Genomic DNA, 18,581 nt, shown 5'->3' with positions numbered 1-18,581 from the left:
CAGAATACATGCACGTGCAGGACACCTCAGTGTTTCCCTTTGGGTCCCATCATGTGTTGGTTAGGAAGTGGGGGAGCCAACCTATCTTTCCTGTCCCTCGTTTTCCCAGCACAAGGTAGCCACAGCCCCTGAGGGAGGAGTTCCGAAGGGCAGCATGGCTCCTCGCTGCCCATGCAGGAAGGCTGAGAGACAACAGGCCAATAGCAGCATTCTTCATCACATGAGACTGTAAGTGGGACAAAAGGGGAAACATGGTCAAATCAAGGAAGCTTCCCCCGAACACCTGCCAGAATATACACACCATCCAACAGGCCCACGAGGCTCACACACTCTCATGCCCCTTGATCCATTCTGTACTGTGGAAGGGAGGGTGGGAGCGCCGCCTCACCTACAGATTCTGAACCCACAGATGCCGGATCAACATCAGCAGCAGCGCCTCCCTGGCCCGGAGGGAGGACAGCTTGGCTCATCTTCCCGAGGAGCGAATGGGGAATCTACATCTACTAGGGTGTGGGTCAGAAGCCACGAAGACTTGGTCTTTTCAGCTCAGGAAAACAGGAAAATATAACAGGGACGAAGACACGTGGAAGACCTGAGGGTCAGTCCTGTGAACTCGCGCCTAGAGAATCGTACTCAGGAAAAAGCAGACAGAGGCAGGAAGTTGAGCTTCGAATTGAGTGTGGTTATATCAACATCACTGACCACGGAGTGGGCTACACGGACACAGGTGGGCAGTGGTGATTCTGCAGAGGCCGCAGTCTCAGCAATCGGCCATCTCGAGGGGCGAGCACGGCCTGTGTGGGGTGGCACACACCCAGGGACAGGGAAGTTGGGAGCTATCCTCTTGACTACACAGCAAGCTCGAGAGCAGCCTGGGACCCTGCCTCAGGATGACTCAACAATGAAACCCTAGGAGGAATCAACTCAGCCCTCCTCAGCTAAAGCCTAGAATCAAGGAGCACGCAATGAACCGAGCACAGGCGTGCGCCTCCCAGGTGTGCGCCTCCCAGGTGTGTGCCTCCTGGCCAGGGCTCTGCTACTAAGTGCCAGCCAGATGTGAGTTTTCTTAGGACGCGCCCAACAACTCAGCAACAGACAGGAAATCTGTTGGTTTGTAGCAAATGGAATGTGCCCTAAACCCCATCCTTTAAGGCTCCATCTACCCGCAACGTTATTTACTTAAGAATCCACAGCCAGGCCCCACCGAGCTTCATTCCCACCCTGGTCTGTTAGCATCTCTCAATCAGGCATGGGGCTGAGCTGTGCAGATGGCCTGGCCCAGGGCCAGACTACGGTGTTTGGAGCATACAAGACAAAGCAGCGGATACCCAGTGTGTTGTCCCATCACCACATCAGACTTGGGGACCAGAACAAAGGGTGATCAGCAAAGACAGCATCACCATCCTTAAAGGAAGGCACTGTGCTGTCAGCTGATCCCACCTTTCAGGCCAGGCTCAGGGAGAGAGGTCGCTGAGGATGAGGGAGGAAGTAAAGGAGAGAAAAGCAAGTGCACAGATGGAGCATGAATCCAGCAGGTAAAGGGACCCTTTCAAGGACCACGCCTGTCTCAACTCTAGTAGAGGGTGAATTCCTTCTCTTGCCACTTTTGACTGGGGCATTGCCAATCTGTCTGCAACTTCACTAGAGATGCATTCCCTTATGCCTCTGTGTCCACAATGTCCCACAGGGCCACCACCTTCCTTCCTGGAGGCTCACACTGCAGATCCGTCAACATGTGGTTCAAATGAGAAGCACTATATTATTGTGAAAACATGCATTATAATAACTCATAGAAGTTATTCCAAAGAGAGGAAAAAATAAATTATCTCATATAAAATAATACATGATGCTTGTAAGTAACTCTGGCTCCAGCCTGCTGCCAGCCATCCACCTCCAGCTGGGGAGGCACGTGTTGTCAAGAAGTGACACCCCCTGCAGGACAGAGCTGCGTCCAGGAGATCAAATGAGCCTGGAGTTCTGCAGGAACTGGACGAGGACTTGGTAGACGAACTTGTACTGCGCGATGGTCTGGATCATGAACATCCTCTGCTCCCTGAGGAACCGCAGCATTGTGGGCACCTCCACCTTCTGCAAGAGGAAAGACAGGGCACACATGGCCTGAGACAGGAAGCCTCGCCTGGGCTCCTCCCGCCTCGGAGCCTCTGACCAGGAAGGAGGCGGAGCTAAGGCATCTGCCCCTCTAGGGCTTTAGGGCTCTAAGCCAGGGTTGGAGAACCCTGACACTGGTGTGATGGTATTCAACTTGTGCTTGTCTGTGTTTTCGTGTGTGGGTGCATCTGAAAGCTGTTTGAACTGACACTGCAAGGCTCTCAGAGCAGTGCATTGTGGGAAATGCCAAATACCATTGTTCCTCCTTCCATTCCCTTCATAGTTAAGTTGAGACAAATTTGGGGGAATTCACTCGGTAGTCTAGGCTGACTAAAACACATCATGGTCCTCCTGCCTCAACCTTAAGATAGCTATTTCTCTAATAATAATAATAATAATAATAATAATAATAATAATAATAATAATAATAATATTTTATTATATTTATGTGTGTGTGTCCTGGGGATCAAACACAGATGGTGAAGCTTGGTGTCACGTACCTTTACCCAGTGAACCATCTTGTTGGCCTAGCTATTTCTTTTGTGTGTGTGATGTGTGTGTGTGTGTGTGTGTGTGTGTGTGTGTGTGTGTGTGTGTATACATGTGTGTGGGGTCCATGCATGTGTGTGCACACCAGTGTGTATGGGGGCATATACTCAGAGGTAGACACTGGATGCCTTATTCCACTGAGACTGAATGCCTTACTGAACTGGGGCTGGCCGTGTTTCATGGAGGCCAGCCAGCTAGTAAGCAGCAGCAGTGGGGTGTCATGTTGTTCCTGTCCTGTGTTCTCATCTGTGTCATGTGTGTCTCATGTCTCCTGGCTTGCAGTGTGCTTGTCCACACCTAGATTTTTGTGGATGCTAGGCATCTGCTTCACAAGCAAGTACTTATGGCCACTGGGCCATCCTCTCAGCCCTCAATGGCAACTCTGCCATTCCTCCCTGCCTCTCCATCCTCCACTACCACTTCCACACCACCCCCACACCACCCCCACACCACCCCCACTATCTTCTCTACCATGGCCCCGACCATCCCCACTATCACCCCACCATCCCCACCATCCCCCCTCACCGTCCCCTCCACCACTACTATTGAGACCCATGTCCCCTGCCATATGCATCACTGTCACTGACACACAAAGACCAACAGAGAAGGCCACAAGGCGTCACAAGCGCTGCGGAGTAGCCTGGGTGAGTTGTTACTATAAACCCTACCTCACAGCCACGAGTCTCCCCGCAGGAACTTCCCCCAAGTTCAGCTATTCTGCACTGAGACTGAGACAATGGGCTAGCGAGATGGCTCAGGACGCAAGCATCCTTGTCACCCGTCCAGACTCACCACGAGCTCCCAGCACCTCCATCAGGCGCTTTACAACTACTGTAACTACAGCTCCAGAGGATCAGACGCTTTCTTCCGGCCTCCGTGGGCGCTGCACTCACAAGTACCCTTACCCCAGCACCCCTACTCCACATAACTTTTTAAAAATTAAATGAGACAATAGGGAAAAGGGGTAGAAAAAAAGGAAAAATCACTTCACTGACAAAACGAAAACTGCTAGAATTACAACTAAATATAAAACACACTAATCATTTCAGCTGTAGAAAAGGCAAGTTAGGATGGGAGAAAAATAGGGCATAACAATTTCATATTTATTTGTCGAAAGTCTTTGTTTAAAGAACAAACTAAACACGTCCTCCCTTCTCTTGATATGGGGGTGGGGGTGGGGGAGAAGGGAGGGAAGAGAGGGAGCAGCCAGGTCTGAAGAGCACAGAACAGAGCGGGCCAACAGCAACCATGGGAAACGGGACAGATAGGGCTGTCTATACCGTGCTCGGGAAAGGAAATGAACAGCGGGAGTCATCTCGCTATCTGTGGGTATCAATGGGGACAGAAGTTCTTTTAGCACTGCCATATACCAGCAGGGAAAGTTCTGGCATGCTGCTGGGCACTGAGGATGTCCGTTATGCTTAAACACACCACAGGCCACTCTGAGCCTCAGGAAGCCATGGGATCGCTGTTGGCTGGATCCGCCATTCCACACCCATCCGCACTGGGCTGGCTTTGTGCATGCAGCATGGTGAGCTGTGTGATCTCCAGTCAGTACTTCACAGAGGTTGTGGGTGGGTCTCCAAAGAGCTGAGAGCAGCCTTTCACAGCCAGCAAGACAGAGCAGTACTTACACTGATTTTCAACTCTGTCTACTAGTACACAGGCTAGCACACTGACACATCCATTGCACATAACAAGAGTTCCTCGCTACATAATTTGCAAACTGGAAACTGCTTGGTGCAAGCAGTGAGAAGACAGGAAGTGACCTCAGAGGAGGACAACTTGCTTCCTGCCTCCACACAGCTGCTTTAAGCTACACAGCGCCAACTACGTCACATGACTGCTTCTAAGCCTGGATTCTCTCACCGAGGATGCCCCTTTATTAACCATAATGCTAGTGGATGGCATAGAAAGACTACTGAAAATCACAAACACCCATGCTAGGCTAGGTTTATAGATCATGGTGGAGCACCTGCCTAACATGGGCACAGCCCTGGTTAGATCCACAGAACTCCACAAACAAATGGACAGAAGGACCCTACACGCTACCTCGCTATCCCTCGGGACCTAACGGCTGCTACTGCTGGCCCACATTCCCACCCACTGTGCTACACAAAGCGCTGCCAAGCCAGGCAAGGGCCAGCAGATGCCCCCAAATAAAAACCGTACTGCGAGGAACAACTGTGTTCAACGTAGAGGCATCTTCACATAGGATGTGGGCCAAAGCACATTCCGGAAATGCAAGACTCATCTGAGCTACACAGGCCAGAACAACGTGTCATGGGCAACAACCCACGACAGAATGAATCTGTCCACCTCTGGAAGTGAATGGCGACAGCAGTCAGGTTTGCCGGATGTCTCTAGAATACCCTAGGTCCTTCTGTTATTTAGGAGCCTACACAGACCAGTGAGAGCTCAGAGACAAGGAAAGCTATGCATACTGGAGTCCAGCTAGGATCCATCGGTCAGAAAAAAGATCTGCAGAGAGGAAATCAGCCACAAGGTAGGTGGGAGGGTGGCTCTGATGTAGAACTGGCATCAAGGTATAGCACTCAGAGAGAGAGGAGCCTGGACCACCAAGGTATAGCACTCAGAGAGAGAGGAGCCTGGACCACCAAGGTATAGCACTCAGAGAGAGAGAGGAGCCTGGACCACCAAGGTATAGCACTCAGAGAGAGAGAGGAGCCTGGACCACCAAGGTATAGCACTCAGAGAGAGAGGAGCCTGGACCACCAAGGTATAGCACTCAGAGAGAGAGAGGAGCCTGGACCACCAAGGTATAGCACTCAGAGAGAGAGAGGAGCCTGGGACTGTGGCTCTGTTGGAGAATTGCTTGCCATTCAAGTATGAGGACCTGAGTTAAATTCCTCAAAACAACTGTGTATAAACAACAACTGTGTGTGAATCTGTGCACTTAATCCCAGCACTGGGGAGGTGGAGACAGGAGGACCCTTGGGGCTCACTAGCCAGCCAGCACAGCCTACTCAGTGATCTCTGGGACAATGAGAGCTACTGGCTCAGAAAGTGGGTGACGATGCCTAAGGAATGACCACTGAGGTTGACCTCTGGCCTCCACACATAGGCACACAGGTCCAAGGGCACTATCTGCCCCTAAAGCAACAAAACACAACAAGAAGACAGCAAGAGAGAGGTGGACCACTCACTTCGTTGTGTTCTAGGCAGTAAATCATGAGCTCGGATAGGATGACCACTCCAGTCCTCCCGACCCCTGCGCTGCAGTGGACCACGATGGGCGGGTGCCTGGTCTTGATGCCTTCTAGCACGCTGTTGGTGTGGCGTCTGACTGACTGGATTTCCTCCAAGTAGGCTGTAGGACAAAATGTAAATCTTGTCACTCAAGTGTGTCACATGACTTAGCATCTGGTGGGGGGAGGGATAGCAGGGAGGCACCAGGACTGAGGGCGAATCTTTTGTTTTCAGTCATAATAATTTGCAATTCTTATAAGACGCTAATCATTTGGCTGGTATCTGCTGCAACACCCTGAAGCCAGAAGATACCAGCTGGGAGTCAATTAGTCCACAGGAGAACTTGTTCTTTAAATAGTTCTTTTTTTTTTTAAATTAAATTCTGTTTTCCCCTCTGCAAATCCCCAAGTCCCCCAAGCAGATGATTCTAGACATTACTTACAGCATTTCATACTATTAACAGACTGGGATCACAGCATCCGCTAAGTCCCCTTGAAATGCCTGCCTGTCAGAGCCAATTCCTGTTGGGGAAAGAGCAGCCACCTGCCCCATCCCCTTCTCCTCATCAAATGAGTGAAGGTCAACCAAGGCTTGGACTCATTTTCAGATGTAAAAACTAGGCTTTGGGGAATCCACTTCCATAAAGTTATGTGGGCATTCAATATGATCCCCACTTCCAGGGGCAACAAGCCTGTGGGTGGAGGGTTCAAGACACGGTCTCACTCCTTCTAGCGGCCACCAACAGCCACATAATCCTTAACATTTCCCCCCATAATCCCGTAAGAAGGACACTCCAACAGCCAGCGCTTCCACGGTGCTATACAACACCACCGCGTCGAGGTTCTTACAAGAACAACGACTAGGCAACCCACATTCTTTGACAGGATGCCCTGTGCCCTGCAGAAGCTGAGACTGTCTTTCCTTAAACTGGCTCTGACGTAAAGATCTGACTACACCTCAGACCATCTCGTGGGCCCACGCGCCTGTAGAACTGTGCTAATCTACTTGTACTATCTCCAGGATTTTCTTCTTGGAGACAACTTTAACAAGCCCACTAACTGAAGATTCTCTAAACTAGAAAGAAAGGGCGCTGTTTGGCGGGAGGGGAGTGCTGCAGAGGCCCCTCCTCATTAACATCTGTGCTATAGACAACTGATCACTTGACCTCAGGCAAAACCCTAACCTCGCCGGGACTTTGGGTCCCTTGCGCCATCTCTGTCCTACACTGTGTTCACCGTGCTTCTTGAGGCCTGTCCCCACTTTCCTGGTAAAGTAACCCCTGTGTGAATGCATCAGAATCTAACAGAACCACAGAAGTGTTTGGGTCTCTGCTCTGAGCCTATTGCTGATTCTAAATGAATCAAAATAAAAGCAAGCAAGGTTCTGGTGCTCTGTGGGCCTCTGTGGCGGTCACAGTTTGCCCACTGGCTGTTGGTTACCTGCCATGAGCCACTGCCTGCCACACAGTCCATCCCTGTTAGAGCACACGTTAGTGAGTGGGTACCAAGGCACTGAAAGCCTGAGTCAGTGCAGAGTTCCTTTGCCACAGACTTACAGACTTGCATAAGAGGTTAACGGAACACAAGAGACATCTAATACTCCTCTTATCCGTCCTGTGCAGAGGTGAAGGGATCAATGCTTCAGTATTTTAACACTCACACTGCTTAAGAGAAGACATGCCCACAGTCCGCTTGTTACCAACATCCCAAAAAACTCAGGCTGGGAAAACTTACACAAAAATCCTTGGACGTCCTCTGGGCAGCCGTGGTGGGGCCAGTCAGTGTACTGCAAGTGCCACACTGTCCTCTCCTGCCCCGACAGCAGATGCTTGACCTTTAAGCCTGTGGTTGCATAGCAACCGGAATCTGTTCGGAACTTTGTGGTGACCTTGAACTTGCCATAGGTGGCTGAGCTGTGCTTGGACCCCAGTTTGGGCCAGTACCGATGGCTCTTGGTCCGTCCACCTTCCTGAATCACACACAAAAGCAGAAGCGAAAACAGGTCAGCGACAAACTCTTATCTTCCTGATCTTAGTATCCAAGGACAGGGGGGCAGACAGCAGGTTCTAAGTCGCATCTCCACTGCCTGTGCAGCATCCACTGGGTCCTGTAGATTTGGGCTGAGGATTAATACCCTAATGCAACCCGCAGTCACACTGTGGGGAATTTATAACAAAGTGCAAAGGCCAGAGATAGGAAACAACCATGATGTGTCCAAGGCATGCATGGTGGCTGGGGCAGAGCTGGGAGGGAGGGGCTGGGCCGGGAGACAGTTAAGGCCTTACTTTCCCACAGGGAGCTCGGAGAACCGAAAGCCACCCAAGGCTTCCTGTGGTAAGCAGCAGACCCCAGTGGCATTGCAGGCCCTACTTCGTGCCTGCATAACCCAAGGCCCCAGCACACCGCGTACTGAGCTGACACTGCCCCATCGTCCAGGCTGCTCTTGCTTCTGTTCAGCGTGAGGGACTTGTTACAGCTCAACCTACCGCTAAACCAGAGAACAGCCACTTCCCAACTATCAACATCTATTCAGAGACCACGCACAATCTATCATTGATAAAGGCTTACTTTTCACTTTTGTGCAGTTCAGAAATCACTGGTGTGGGGTGGGAAACACGGAGGGGCTGGTGGCTGATGGGGGCGGGGCGGGGGGATAGAGGGCAGGGGCTCAGAGGCAGGAAGAAGGCATGGGAAGCACTGAGCTGGGCAGGGACTCCACCCAGTTGATGGCTAGAGGAACTCATGGGGGCCAGGATGTGCTCAGTGCGTTTACAACACGCATAAAGCCCTGGGTTCAATCCATAGGACTGTGTAAACATCGTATGGTGGGCCACGCTGTCATCCTAGCACCTGGGAAGTGGAGGCAGGAGGATGGAATCTTCCAGGTTACCTTAGCAATACAGCAAGTTTAAGGCCAGCCTGGGGTACGTGGGACCCTGTCTCAAGGCAGATAACTAACTAACTAAAGGTTATAAATCCATTTGTCTGCTTGTAAGGTGACACATCGTTTGGGAACACAGGCATCCTATCTGGACCCGCCGGGCTTGACTTGGTCTCCCTAGGTCTGCGGCACTTTTTTCTCTTATGCCAATCCTGCAAAAGTGGGTCCATCCGAGAACTCAAACTCACATTTGGTTCAGTGCCTAAGCCATGTCTGGATTTTACAAAATGAGATGTCCCTGCCTGTCCCAGGGACACTAGGTTCTCTCTCAGCTGGAAGACTATATCTCCATGGAGCCACAGCTGCCACCTGACCAGCCGTCCCAGCTTGTGGTATCAGCTCCCTTTTCGGTGCTCCTCCCCCCAGGGAGGTGAGCACCTTGGGGACAAGGGTAGTGCCTATCTCACCCACCACCTGCCCTCCAGTCAGCACAGATGGCACCGTGCACTTAGATTATGAACTCAAGGCCAGCCTGGGCTATGAGAGCATGCCCGAGAGACAAAATAAAGACATTCACAAGCAAATAAAAGTTAGTAAGATAAGGGGACGCTTCCATGACATGATCTATTTGGATGCTGAGTTTAGTACAGAGGTGTCATTGGTTTTGAAATTTTACTTTCTGCCTGTGTACACGCGTATGTATGTGGCATGTATTCATGTGGGTATGTGCATGTGAGTATCTCAGCCAGGGGTCCTCCTGCCTTCACCTCCCCAGCGCTGGGACTGCATATGAATGCTATGAATCCAGATCCAGGTTTTTGTGCTAATGTGGCCGGCACTTTACCAATGGTGATCTGTCTACCAGCTCTAGAACTTTATTGGTGGAAGGTCAGAGAGAGTAAGCATGCAAGTGTGTCTGACCTTCGAGAACCTGACAAGCCCTCAACAAATCTCTTCATAGACTGCTTTAGAAAATGTGTATGTGGGTGTGTGTTTGTGTTGGGCACAACTTAGCCTTTTTGCTGCAGCTCTCTCTGATCTTGGCTCTCAAGTAACTGGTGGAAACAGGGCCTCACAAATGCCAGAGGTCTTAGTAAACTTCATGAAGCTAGTTCCCTAAATGAATCTGAAAATATAATTTGGAATTTCATGAGGATTAAAAGGTGGGGCGGGGGCGGGGGAGAGGAGGGTCGGTAAATGCTCTGAGACTGTGACAGAGAGGAAAGCCAGGGCTCTCAGAGCAGGCAGCCTCGCACTGGGGAACCTGTGTTTGGCTTGGCAAAGGAAGAAGAAAGCCCTTTCCTCTGCAGGGGCTCTGGTCTCCTGTGAGCTGATAGGCACCGTGGCATGCAGGGCTGGCAGCAGCTGAGCTTGGGAGGCCCTGTGTGTTTACCCAGCACAGCCTGAACTGTTCTGTGGGGTACACTCCGCCCGGCTGATGAACTCATGTTAGGTTGTTTTGATTCTGTGTTTGGCTTTCACTGTAGTGAAGTACTTCACAGAGTTAAGAGCCAAAGGAAAATAAGAAGAGAGAAAGAGTCTATCTCTAGGGAAGGAAGTGCACACAGAGGGGCCACACCAACAGGAAATGGATGTGCAGAAACAAAGCCAGGGCATGGAGTGGCCTGAGCCAAAGTCTTGGGTACCATGCCCACCTCTGGTCACCCCTTTCCCCGGGACAAGAGTGTTAGGAGGCCGTCCTCTTACCTCCTCTGCAGTGACCATAGCGATCACGTTCACCCCATGCCCACCTCTGGCCACCCCTTTCCCCAGGACAAGAGTGTTAGGAGGCCGCCCTCTTACCTCCTCTGCAGTGACCATGGCAATCACGTTCACTCCCTGCTCCCACACCATCTGCCAGAAGTCATGACATGTGTGTGGCAAGGGCCCCTGAGTGGCAATGTAGTGCCACTCTGCGCCACCAACCACCACCTGCAAGCCAAGGAAAGCATCCGTGAGTGAGCCCGGCTGCTGGAACCACCTTCAGCCCTATGTTCTTCTAGGTCAAGTGGATCGGTGCAACCACAAGAATCCAGAAGCACAAGCACCAGCGAACACACTTCATACCAGAAGACTTTTGCTGAAGCCAGCTCATCAAGTGCTAGTTACCTTATCATTTATTGCATGTAACACATGACACATGTAAACTGGTATGGATTCAATATATACATATGGGCTGAGGAGATGGCTCAGTGGGAAAAATGCCTGTGCAAGCGTGGAGACTGGAGTTTTGTCCCCAGCACCAACAAACAAGGTGGTAGTATGTACCTGATGCTCCAAGCACTGGGGAGCTGAAGAGGGTCCCTGGGGCTCTCAGGCCAAACTTGCTGAAACAGTAAGTCTAGGTTTAGGCAAAGACCTGGCTAAAAAAATAATGTGGAGGGGCTATGTGAGATTGTTCTTTGGGTAAAAGTGCCTGCCTTTAACTCTGATAACCTAAATTTGCACCCCAGAATCTACATCATAGAAAGAGAGAACAAAGTCCTGAAATTGTCCTCTGACCTACACACACACATACATATATACCCGTGCACCCACACAACACATACATACACACATACATACGTATACACACACATGCACACACATACACATACATACACACACTCGAGCATTCACAACTGACACAAAGCATGTACACACGCACACTAACACACAGGCCTACACATGCTTCACATGGGCATGCGCATGCATACACACACATACATAAATGTATATACATACATACACACACACCAAACAGGCACACAAATACATGCACGCACACATATGCAGGCACACACATAGGGGCGCACACACACATGCACACACACACACAACACACACGGGTACACAAACACACATGTACACACACACACAGACATGGACACACACATGCACATACACGCATGCACACACATGTGCACATAGAAATATACACACATGTATACACACATGACAGACACAAACCAGACATGAGCATGCAAGATAAATAAATGTAGTAAAAAATAAAGTTATGAATGATATACAAGACAGCTGATGTTGACCTCTGGCCTTCATTTGTGCATGCAACAGAGCATGCATTCATACACGCGCACACACATATGTGCCACATACAAAAATGCATATACATTCATATAATGGCCTAAGTACACAGGAGTATATGCACATACCTAAGACTAACAGAATTTAAGTTACAGAAACAATATCAGTATTAGCACAGACAGTGTATGCATATACATTTTGTGCTTTAGTCTGTATTTCATTAAAGTATATGCATAATTACAATCATTAAGTCAGTTTCACAGCCACCAGAGGGCTGTGAGCCCCAGTCTGGAGAACAGGGTTATATGGCAGACTTTTAATAAAAGCAAATTCTACATGCAAAAACATCCCATTGGGAAAAATGGCCCCACACACATGAAGGCAGAATGGCGACCTCTGCACGAACACTTTGTCGCCCTCTCCCTTTCCTGTGCCTTGATATGACAAAGACAGGCCCCTCTGTGCATCTGTGGCATGTAGACCTCCAGAGGGCTCCAGAGCAATGAGGGGGCTGCTGCCTGAAACTTTCCTCCTCGCTTATTTTAAGGAACTACATACTAACTTGATTCAGACAAAAATAACATCGGCCATTGTTTCATTACACAAGACGGGTTCGGGTCAAAGCTGGCAAGAAAATTCATTTTCCACATACGGGTAGGAGAAGACATCCACAGATTCAGTGAGGGGTTGGAGGAGGGACGTCTGTGGAACTGGGGTGTTAAATCATCTGGCACCCAACATACAGGAACCATAAATACTTGCAGAGGATGCTGGCCCCTCCTAGTACTGACAGCAGAGCACTAGAAACTGCATGGAAACCGTCCGTGTGGCAAAGGCAGAGTCACAGATGTGACTCCGCCTCGGGAGGCGGTCATTCTCCTCCCGTGCCAACAGCTGCTTGGAAACCAGGGGAGAAAACAGGGGAGAAATACATAGCTCCAGAAACCAAGGGCAAGTTCTTGCAAGCTCTCTGGGCCTGTGAAATGTACCCCTGTCTGCCCTGGATCCGCAGGATGAAGTGTGGGCCTCGGAGAACGCCGCAGAAGGGAAGGCATCTCGGGTAGCAATACCCAAAGGGCACTATTTATGCAGAGTGGCAGCTGCTTCCAAAGAGCAGATGGAAAATGGGGAAGAGACTGGGCCAAGGGAAGAGGCCAGGAGAACGAGGTTCTCAGAGGCACGCCATCGGAGAGCAGCTGTGCCATCCTCATCTGTAAGTGTGCTATTCTGTTCATTACTTCATAATCTAACTGAGACCATCACGGGCTTACTTAAGAGTTCCCTGGCATTCATTATTTTATTCGTTTTGTTCTCGTTCTCAAAAATATGAGGAAAAAACAGCTCGTTTGTCTGTATGTAATAAATACATTCATATAATCCTATCTATGCTCTATGCATAAAAACACTATTCCCAATCATGTCATAGTTTTTACATCCCATATGGAAACTGGCTATGCAACTTAGGAGGGCCAAAGGAACCTTCTAGCAATTCCACCAGAGTTGAAAAGTCCAAGGAAATTAAGAGTTTAGTTTCATAGATTACTCGGGTGAACTGTGTTGCTTAAAAAATGTTCTATGGTGGGCACGCCTTTAATCCCAGCACTCGGGAGGCAGATCTCTGTGAATTCGAGGCCAACTTAGTCTACAGAGTTAGTTCCAGGACAGCCAGGGCTACACAGAAAAACCCTGTCTCAAAAAATAATAATAAAATAAAGTCCTATACCCACTGTCTGAGCTGGAGCCTCCAGAATGCTCTTGCAGGTCAGAGGTCAGAGCCATGTTCTAAAGAAGTCCATCTAGTTATCAGGGAAGCCGGGGAAGGCTCAGGAAAACATTCACTCTAGGTACTCATGTGTCCACGGCTCTGACGTCTACCTGGGGTCTCGCTAAGCCATGACCTAGTGAGACAAGGAGTGTTCCAGATAACAGAAATGCCACATATGACAGGCTGGAGCAATGGCTGAGAAATTAAGAACTCTTGCTGTTCTTGCAGAGAACCTGTTCAGTTCCTCACAGCCACATGGAGGGTCATAGCCTCCTATGACCCCAGTTCTTAAAGATCCGATGCCCTCTTCCTCCCTCTACAGCCACTAGGAATGCACACACATACACAGGCAAACACACACGTAAAGTAAAACTAAATCTAAAAAGTAAAAAAACTAAAACAAAAACAAAAACAAAAACAAAACAAAACAAAAAAAACAAAAAAAAAAATCTCACAGGCCCATCCACTGCTATGCAACCCTCAGTCATGGTCTGTATATAAATCACTCTATGTTTATAAAGAGCACTGAAAATTAGAGTTTGGTTCTAAAGGGAACTGACTATGCTATTATACGAACCAATAGTGGTGGTGCTATTGAGCAGAGTGAAAACACTGTGACAATGAAAGCTGTGACTGCTCTAACACCCATCACCTGGAAGTCACAAACCAACAGGGCAATCCCCCAGCCCTCACGAGTTCCCCCAAATCCCCCTGCGAGGCTTAGGGCGGGTTAGCACATCAGAAAGGTTCTTTGTGATAATGAAGGTAGCACAAGCTCACAAGGGTTTCCTGCCGTCACTGCCGCTGACCCGCCCCTCACCTTGATGTGGGAGGCGTTGATGTAGCCTGTGTTGTTCTCTTTGGTTGGGATGAGCTCCACTCGGTTCTCCTCATAAGGGATCACTTCCCGGATCCGGCTGCGCTCGGCATTCTCCGGCAGGGCGGCGGTGCTGAAGATGCCGTTGGCCTTTTTGTTGGGGATCTGTTCATACTCCGTGAACACCATTCCCTCCTCTAACTTCTTCTTCAGGGCTCTGAGCTGCGAGGCAAGCAGGGCGTCAGCTCTCTCCAGTCCAACAGGGCAGCCAGGCTCTCAGGACTCCCAGTGATCAGCGGGTCCTGAGCTACTGCCCTCACTCCTACCCACGCTGCCAGCCTCTCTGGGCTGAGAGCCATTTCCTTTCTCACTTAGCTACATCCTGCAAGCTGCAAAGACTGGCTTAAGTTGAAACTCAAACTCTGCGATTCCGTTGCTGGCACCTGCTGCAATCTTTGCTGACAAGGACAGTGTTACTCTCAACCATCCAAGCACCTTCTCCTCAACTGTCATGGCAGACTTACTGAATTAAACTTTAGGAGGGTACCCGTTCACAACGGCAGAGTGCCCAGGATTAACCTGCACAAAACACCTTGCCTTTTTCCTTCCTTGGCCAACCTGCTAATTTCAATTACATGGTATTAACTGGGAACATGTCCCCACTGACCCCTAAAATATTCTAATACCAAGTAAGTGTCTGCTGACAGAAATCGAACCCTCCCCACACACCTGAAATGTGCTTAGTGAACTTAGGAAAACAGTTTCTAGGTCTTCTGATAGCAAGCCGGACAGTTTCAGGGCCCCCCTTTTCCACCTCAGTGACACAGAACCACAGCTACTGATACCACACCAGAGAACTATAGGTCACATCATCTTACAGCCCTTGATGGGGACCACACGAACCCTAAAACCTTGGATGGCTATTTCCCAAGAGACACAGTATGACAAAACACAGAGTATGACAGTTGGAAAAATTAACTTTCTCATTTTACATATAAAAAAACCCCGTTTACTATAGTTACAGAAACGTAATGGTTTCATTGTGGAAAATAAAGCTTTGTTTATGTTCTCCATCCTGCAGCATGTTTCAAACTAGTGCGCATTTGGACTCAACTAAACCAAGTATGTCAACCACACCAAATGCAAACTTGCATTTGTCCTTAGTAAATATTAAAATCATGTAAAATGCATAAGGGATTGATAATTACATTCCCTCCTTATGCCTAAGAAGTAAGGACGGGCTGAGTGACTGGGCCATATCGGAGTCGGTCCTTCGGGAGGCGATCCTTTGTTGCAGTTGTTTATTTACTTTGGGGAGGGGACTGAACTGGGGTCACCAGACTTAGCAGCAAACTCCTACTCTGGCTAAGCCATCTCACCATCCCAGGGGCTAGGCTTTTTAACCAAGCATCAATATGGCCGCTTGACCAAGTATGGAGACCAGAATGGTGAAACAGAACCTGCTGGAAAGCGTAGGCTGTAACACAGCACACTTGGACCAAGTCTTCCGTTGAAAGAATTGACCCATGAGGAAAACAGCACCGACAGGTCTGGGCAGAGAGGAACGTCTGGAATCTGGAGACACAGCTGACAAGCCCAGAACTTACCCGCTCGTCTATGGGAACTCGGGTGGCATCGTGTCGGCTGTCTTCCCGCCCCGAGACACGGGCCACCGAGAGTCCATTCAGCGCCGCCAACATCAGTGGCCTCTTCTGTGCCTGCAGGCCCGTCATCTTCTGCTTCTCGAGATCCTTTCGGCAAGAAAAGACACGTTCTCATTGTTTGTAATTCCAGGCGAAGGATGGAATGTGTTTTAATCTCCCCAAATCTGTAACTCCCCTGCCAAGGAATGCAGACACTCACCACCAGCGGGGCTGACTCAAACCCAGCCTTCCCATCATGCCCACCGTGCCCGCCTGGGGAAGCCAGTTCTTACAGGACCCCAGGGCTTTTATTCTTAATTAACTCATCCGTTAGAAAGATAAAGATAGGCTCCCTAACAAATATACCTTGCCACAGGGTTTGCCAGAGAACAAAAAAGGGTGGGGGGGGGGGTGTTTCAAACAATACTTAGAAAAATACAGGCTGAAGACAGAAGAAAGAAAACAGAGGACTACACTCACCGTCTAATGGCCTAAAACCTGCCAGCTACAGTGGTGCTTAACAGAGCCATACACAGCAGCAAAAGAGGAAAGTCGGGTCTCTGCTCTGAGGGGCTCAGGCTGAAGGGCCTGACTCTCACACTTAGGTCTCTGCCCCTGAGACACCTGATTTGCCAGCCTCAGAACAGGGCCTACCAGCTTCTAAGAGTCACCTCCACCCCAGGCTGGCCACAGATGATGAACTATCAGCTCTTTGCCCTTCACGCTCCACCCAGGGAGAACAGAGGGCAGTGACTACTGGCCACCACTGGAGGGGCTTGGCAGGAGTGTGGACTGGCCAACTCTATGTCCCCTCTCATCTCTGTGCTCAACCTGGTATGGCCAGGGCTGGACGTTGGGACCACTGTGGGATATCGTTGTGTCCCTGGCATCAGCAGGGTATGGGAATTCTTATTGTTTTGTGCTGGCAGCCTACTGGGCACATCTCTCTAGGATCGTTTTTGTCTTAGACATTCAGGGAAGAATGCGAAAGAGGATGTTCTGATGCCAACTAAAGCAATGCCAATCTGTAGGCTCCCATAACGGCTGCAGAAGAAGTGGTAGCACGCTTTCCTCAAGGATCTGTGCCTTATTGCATTGCTTATTAGTTTACTTCCTGAGGAGGCGCCTTGATGGAGCCATGCTGTTAGAAAAGTGGCACCGAGAAGGTGGGGCAGGGTGGCAGGGACAACCTTGCATGGGCCTCATTGTCACCGCAGCGTTACCTACAATGGGCAGGAAGCCTTTGTGAGGGGTGCTACCGACAGGACAGCTGCACCGGCAACCAAAGGTGCACTGGAGCGGAGGGCGAGCTGTGCAAATGCGATGGGCAGCCTGAGAGCGGCTGTGGGACCGCAAAACCAGTCTTGAAGACTCTGTGCCACAAGTGGCCACAGGCTGAGTCTGGACGTGTTTGCTTATCAATTCCGTTTTGTGAGAGATAATTCTCTCCTGTCTTTTCTTTTCGTTGAATTTTGAAAAGTTTTAAAGTTTTCATTTTGATTTTCTGAGACAGGGTCTCATTATACAGCCCTGGGTGCCCTTGAACCTGCAAGCAAGCCTCCTGTCTCCCGAGTACTGGGACTGATATTCTCCAGAAAGGCTCACAACCCTACCTGGGGAGAACTGGGTACAGTGATAACTGAATTGGGCCGCTTAGGCACAACTTGTCACTCATCTTAAAATAAAGCCAGAAGGCCTGAGCTGGCTTTCTCTGTTCTCTACACCTGACTCCTGGCTCGGGGCTGGAAAGTGGGATAAGTCTTCCAGGTGGTAGCAGGGGCAAGGGAGGGGTCCTAGAGGCAGCAGGCTCAACCATCCATAAAAAGCCACCGAGAACAGGGAGCTACCTGGGCCTGCCCCTACCCACTCCAGTTCTTATGAGCTTGAGGTTTCTCTCTGTTCTCTTAGTCTGCCATAGCCTCAGGAGCTTTCTTTCCTAGTGGCCACACACAGAGGAACATGGAAACTGTGTGGCCACTGCCTAGGCCAGTGAGTACATATACACTTAAAGACAAAGATTCATCTTGGGTCCGGAGCCACTGACAGGCTTGGCCTTCTTTCTTGACCTCCTGGTGCCTCTTTGAGGTTGGGATATTGACTAAGGGCAGCCTGTCAACTCCTAGTTATATGAGGTTGGGTGAGGGGCGGGGGAGGTCTAACAAGGACAGGAATAGAGGCACGGGCAGTCATGTCCCTTAGCTAAAAGCTAACTGGTGAAATCTACCAGTGGGGATGAGCCACCATCTTGGAATAAGACAGGACTGGGGGAGGGGACCTTGTTCTTTCTCGGTTTGCATGATGCTTCCAAGCAGGGGACTAGCACCAGGGTCATGGCTGTGGGCTGGGTAGGAAGTGGGTATGGCCAAGACAAGGCTACAAGCCATGTGGACATTGTTAAGTCTAAACTTGGCAGGGCCAACCTCGGAGCTCGACGCTGCTGACATTGATGGATCCCTGAAGCGAATGCAGCCTTTAAGAGGCCTAGAGCCAAGAAAGTGTTGAAACATCATTTTACGCTAGTGAATTACTTTTTTCCAAGCTGGGAAAGCTGTCTCTTCATGGCACCCACCCCCACACTTCACTT

The 18,581-nt window shown here is 49.8% G+C and overlaps 1 protein-coding gene across 1 annotated transcript in view; it reads right to left on the bottom strand.

Annotated features, from left to right (window-relative positions):
• Window positions 1-1,526: 1,526 nt before the first annotated feature.
• Ptpn14 (protein tyrosine phosphatase non-receptor type 14) overlaps window positions 1,527-18,581 on the bottom strand; it is an 80,999-nt gene continuing 63,944 nt past the window's right edge. The window contains exons 13-18 of the mRNA XM_051148125.1: window positions 15,962-16,105; window positions 14,358-14,576; window positions 10,552-10,680; window positions 7,602-7,836; window positions 5,826-5,989; window positions 1,527-2,088 (exon numbers count right to left, since the gene is read on the bottom strand). Coding sequence (XP_051004082.1) covers window positions 1,960-2,088; window positions 5,826-5,989; window positions 7,602-7,836; window positions 10,552-10,680; window positions 14,358-14,576; window positions 15,962-16,105 — 1,020 coding nt within the window. The 3' untranslated portion in view covers window positions 1,527-1,959. The remainder of the gene's footprint in view (window positions 2,089-5,825; window positions 5,990-7,601; window positions 7,837-10,551; window positions 10,681-14,357; window positions 14,577-15,961; window positions 16,106-18,581) is intronic.

The sequence above is a fragment of the Acomys russatus genome, chromosome 6 (genome assembly GCF_903995435.1).
Source record: "Acomys russatus chromosome 6, mAcoRus1.1, whole genome shotgun sequence".
Classification (NCBI taxonomy): Eukaryota; Metazoa; Chordata; class Mammalia; order Rodentia; family Muridae; genus Acomys; species Acomys russatus.
This window is presented reverse-complemented; position numbering and strand designations above follow the sequence as displayed.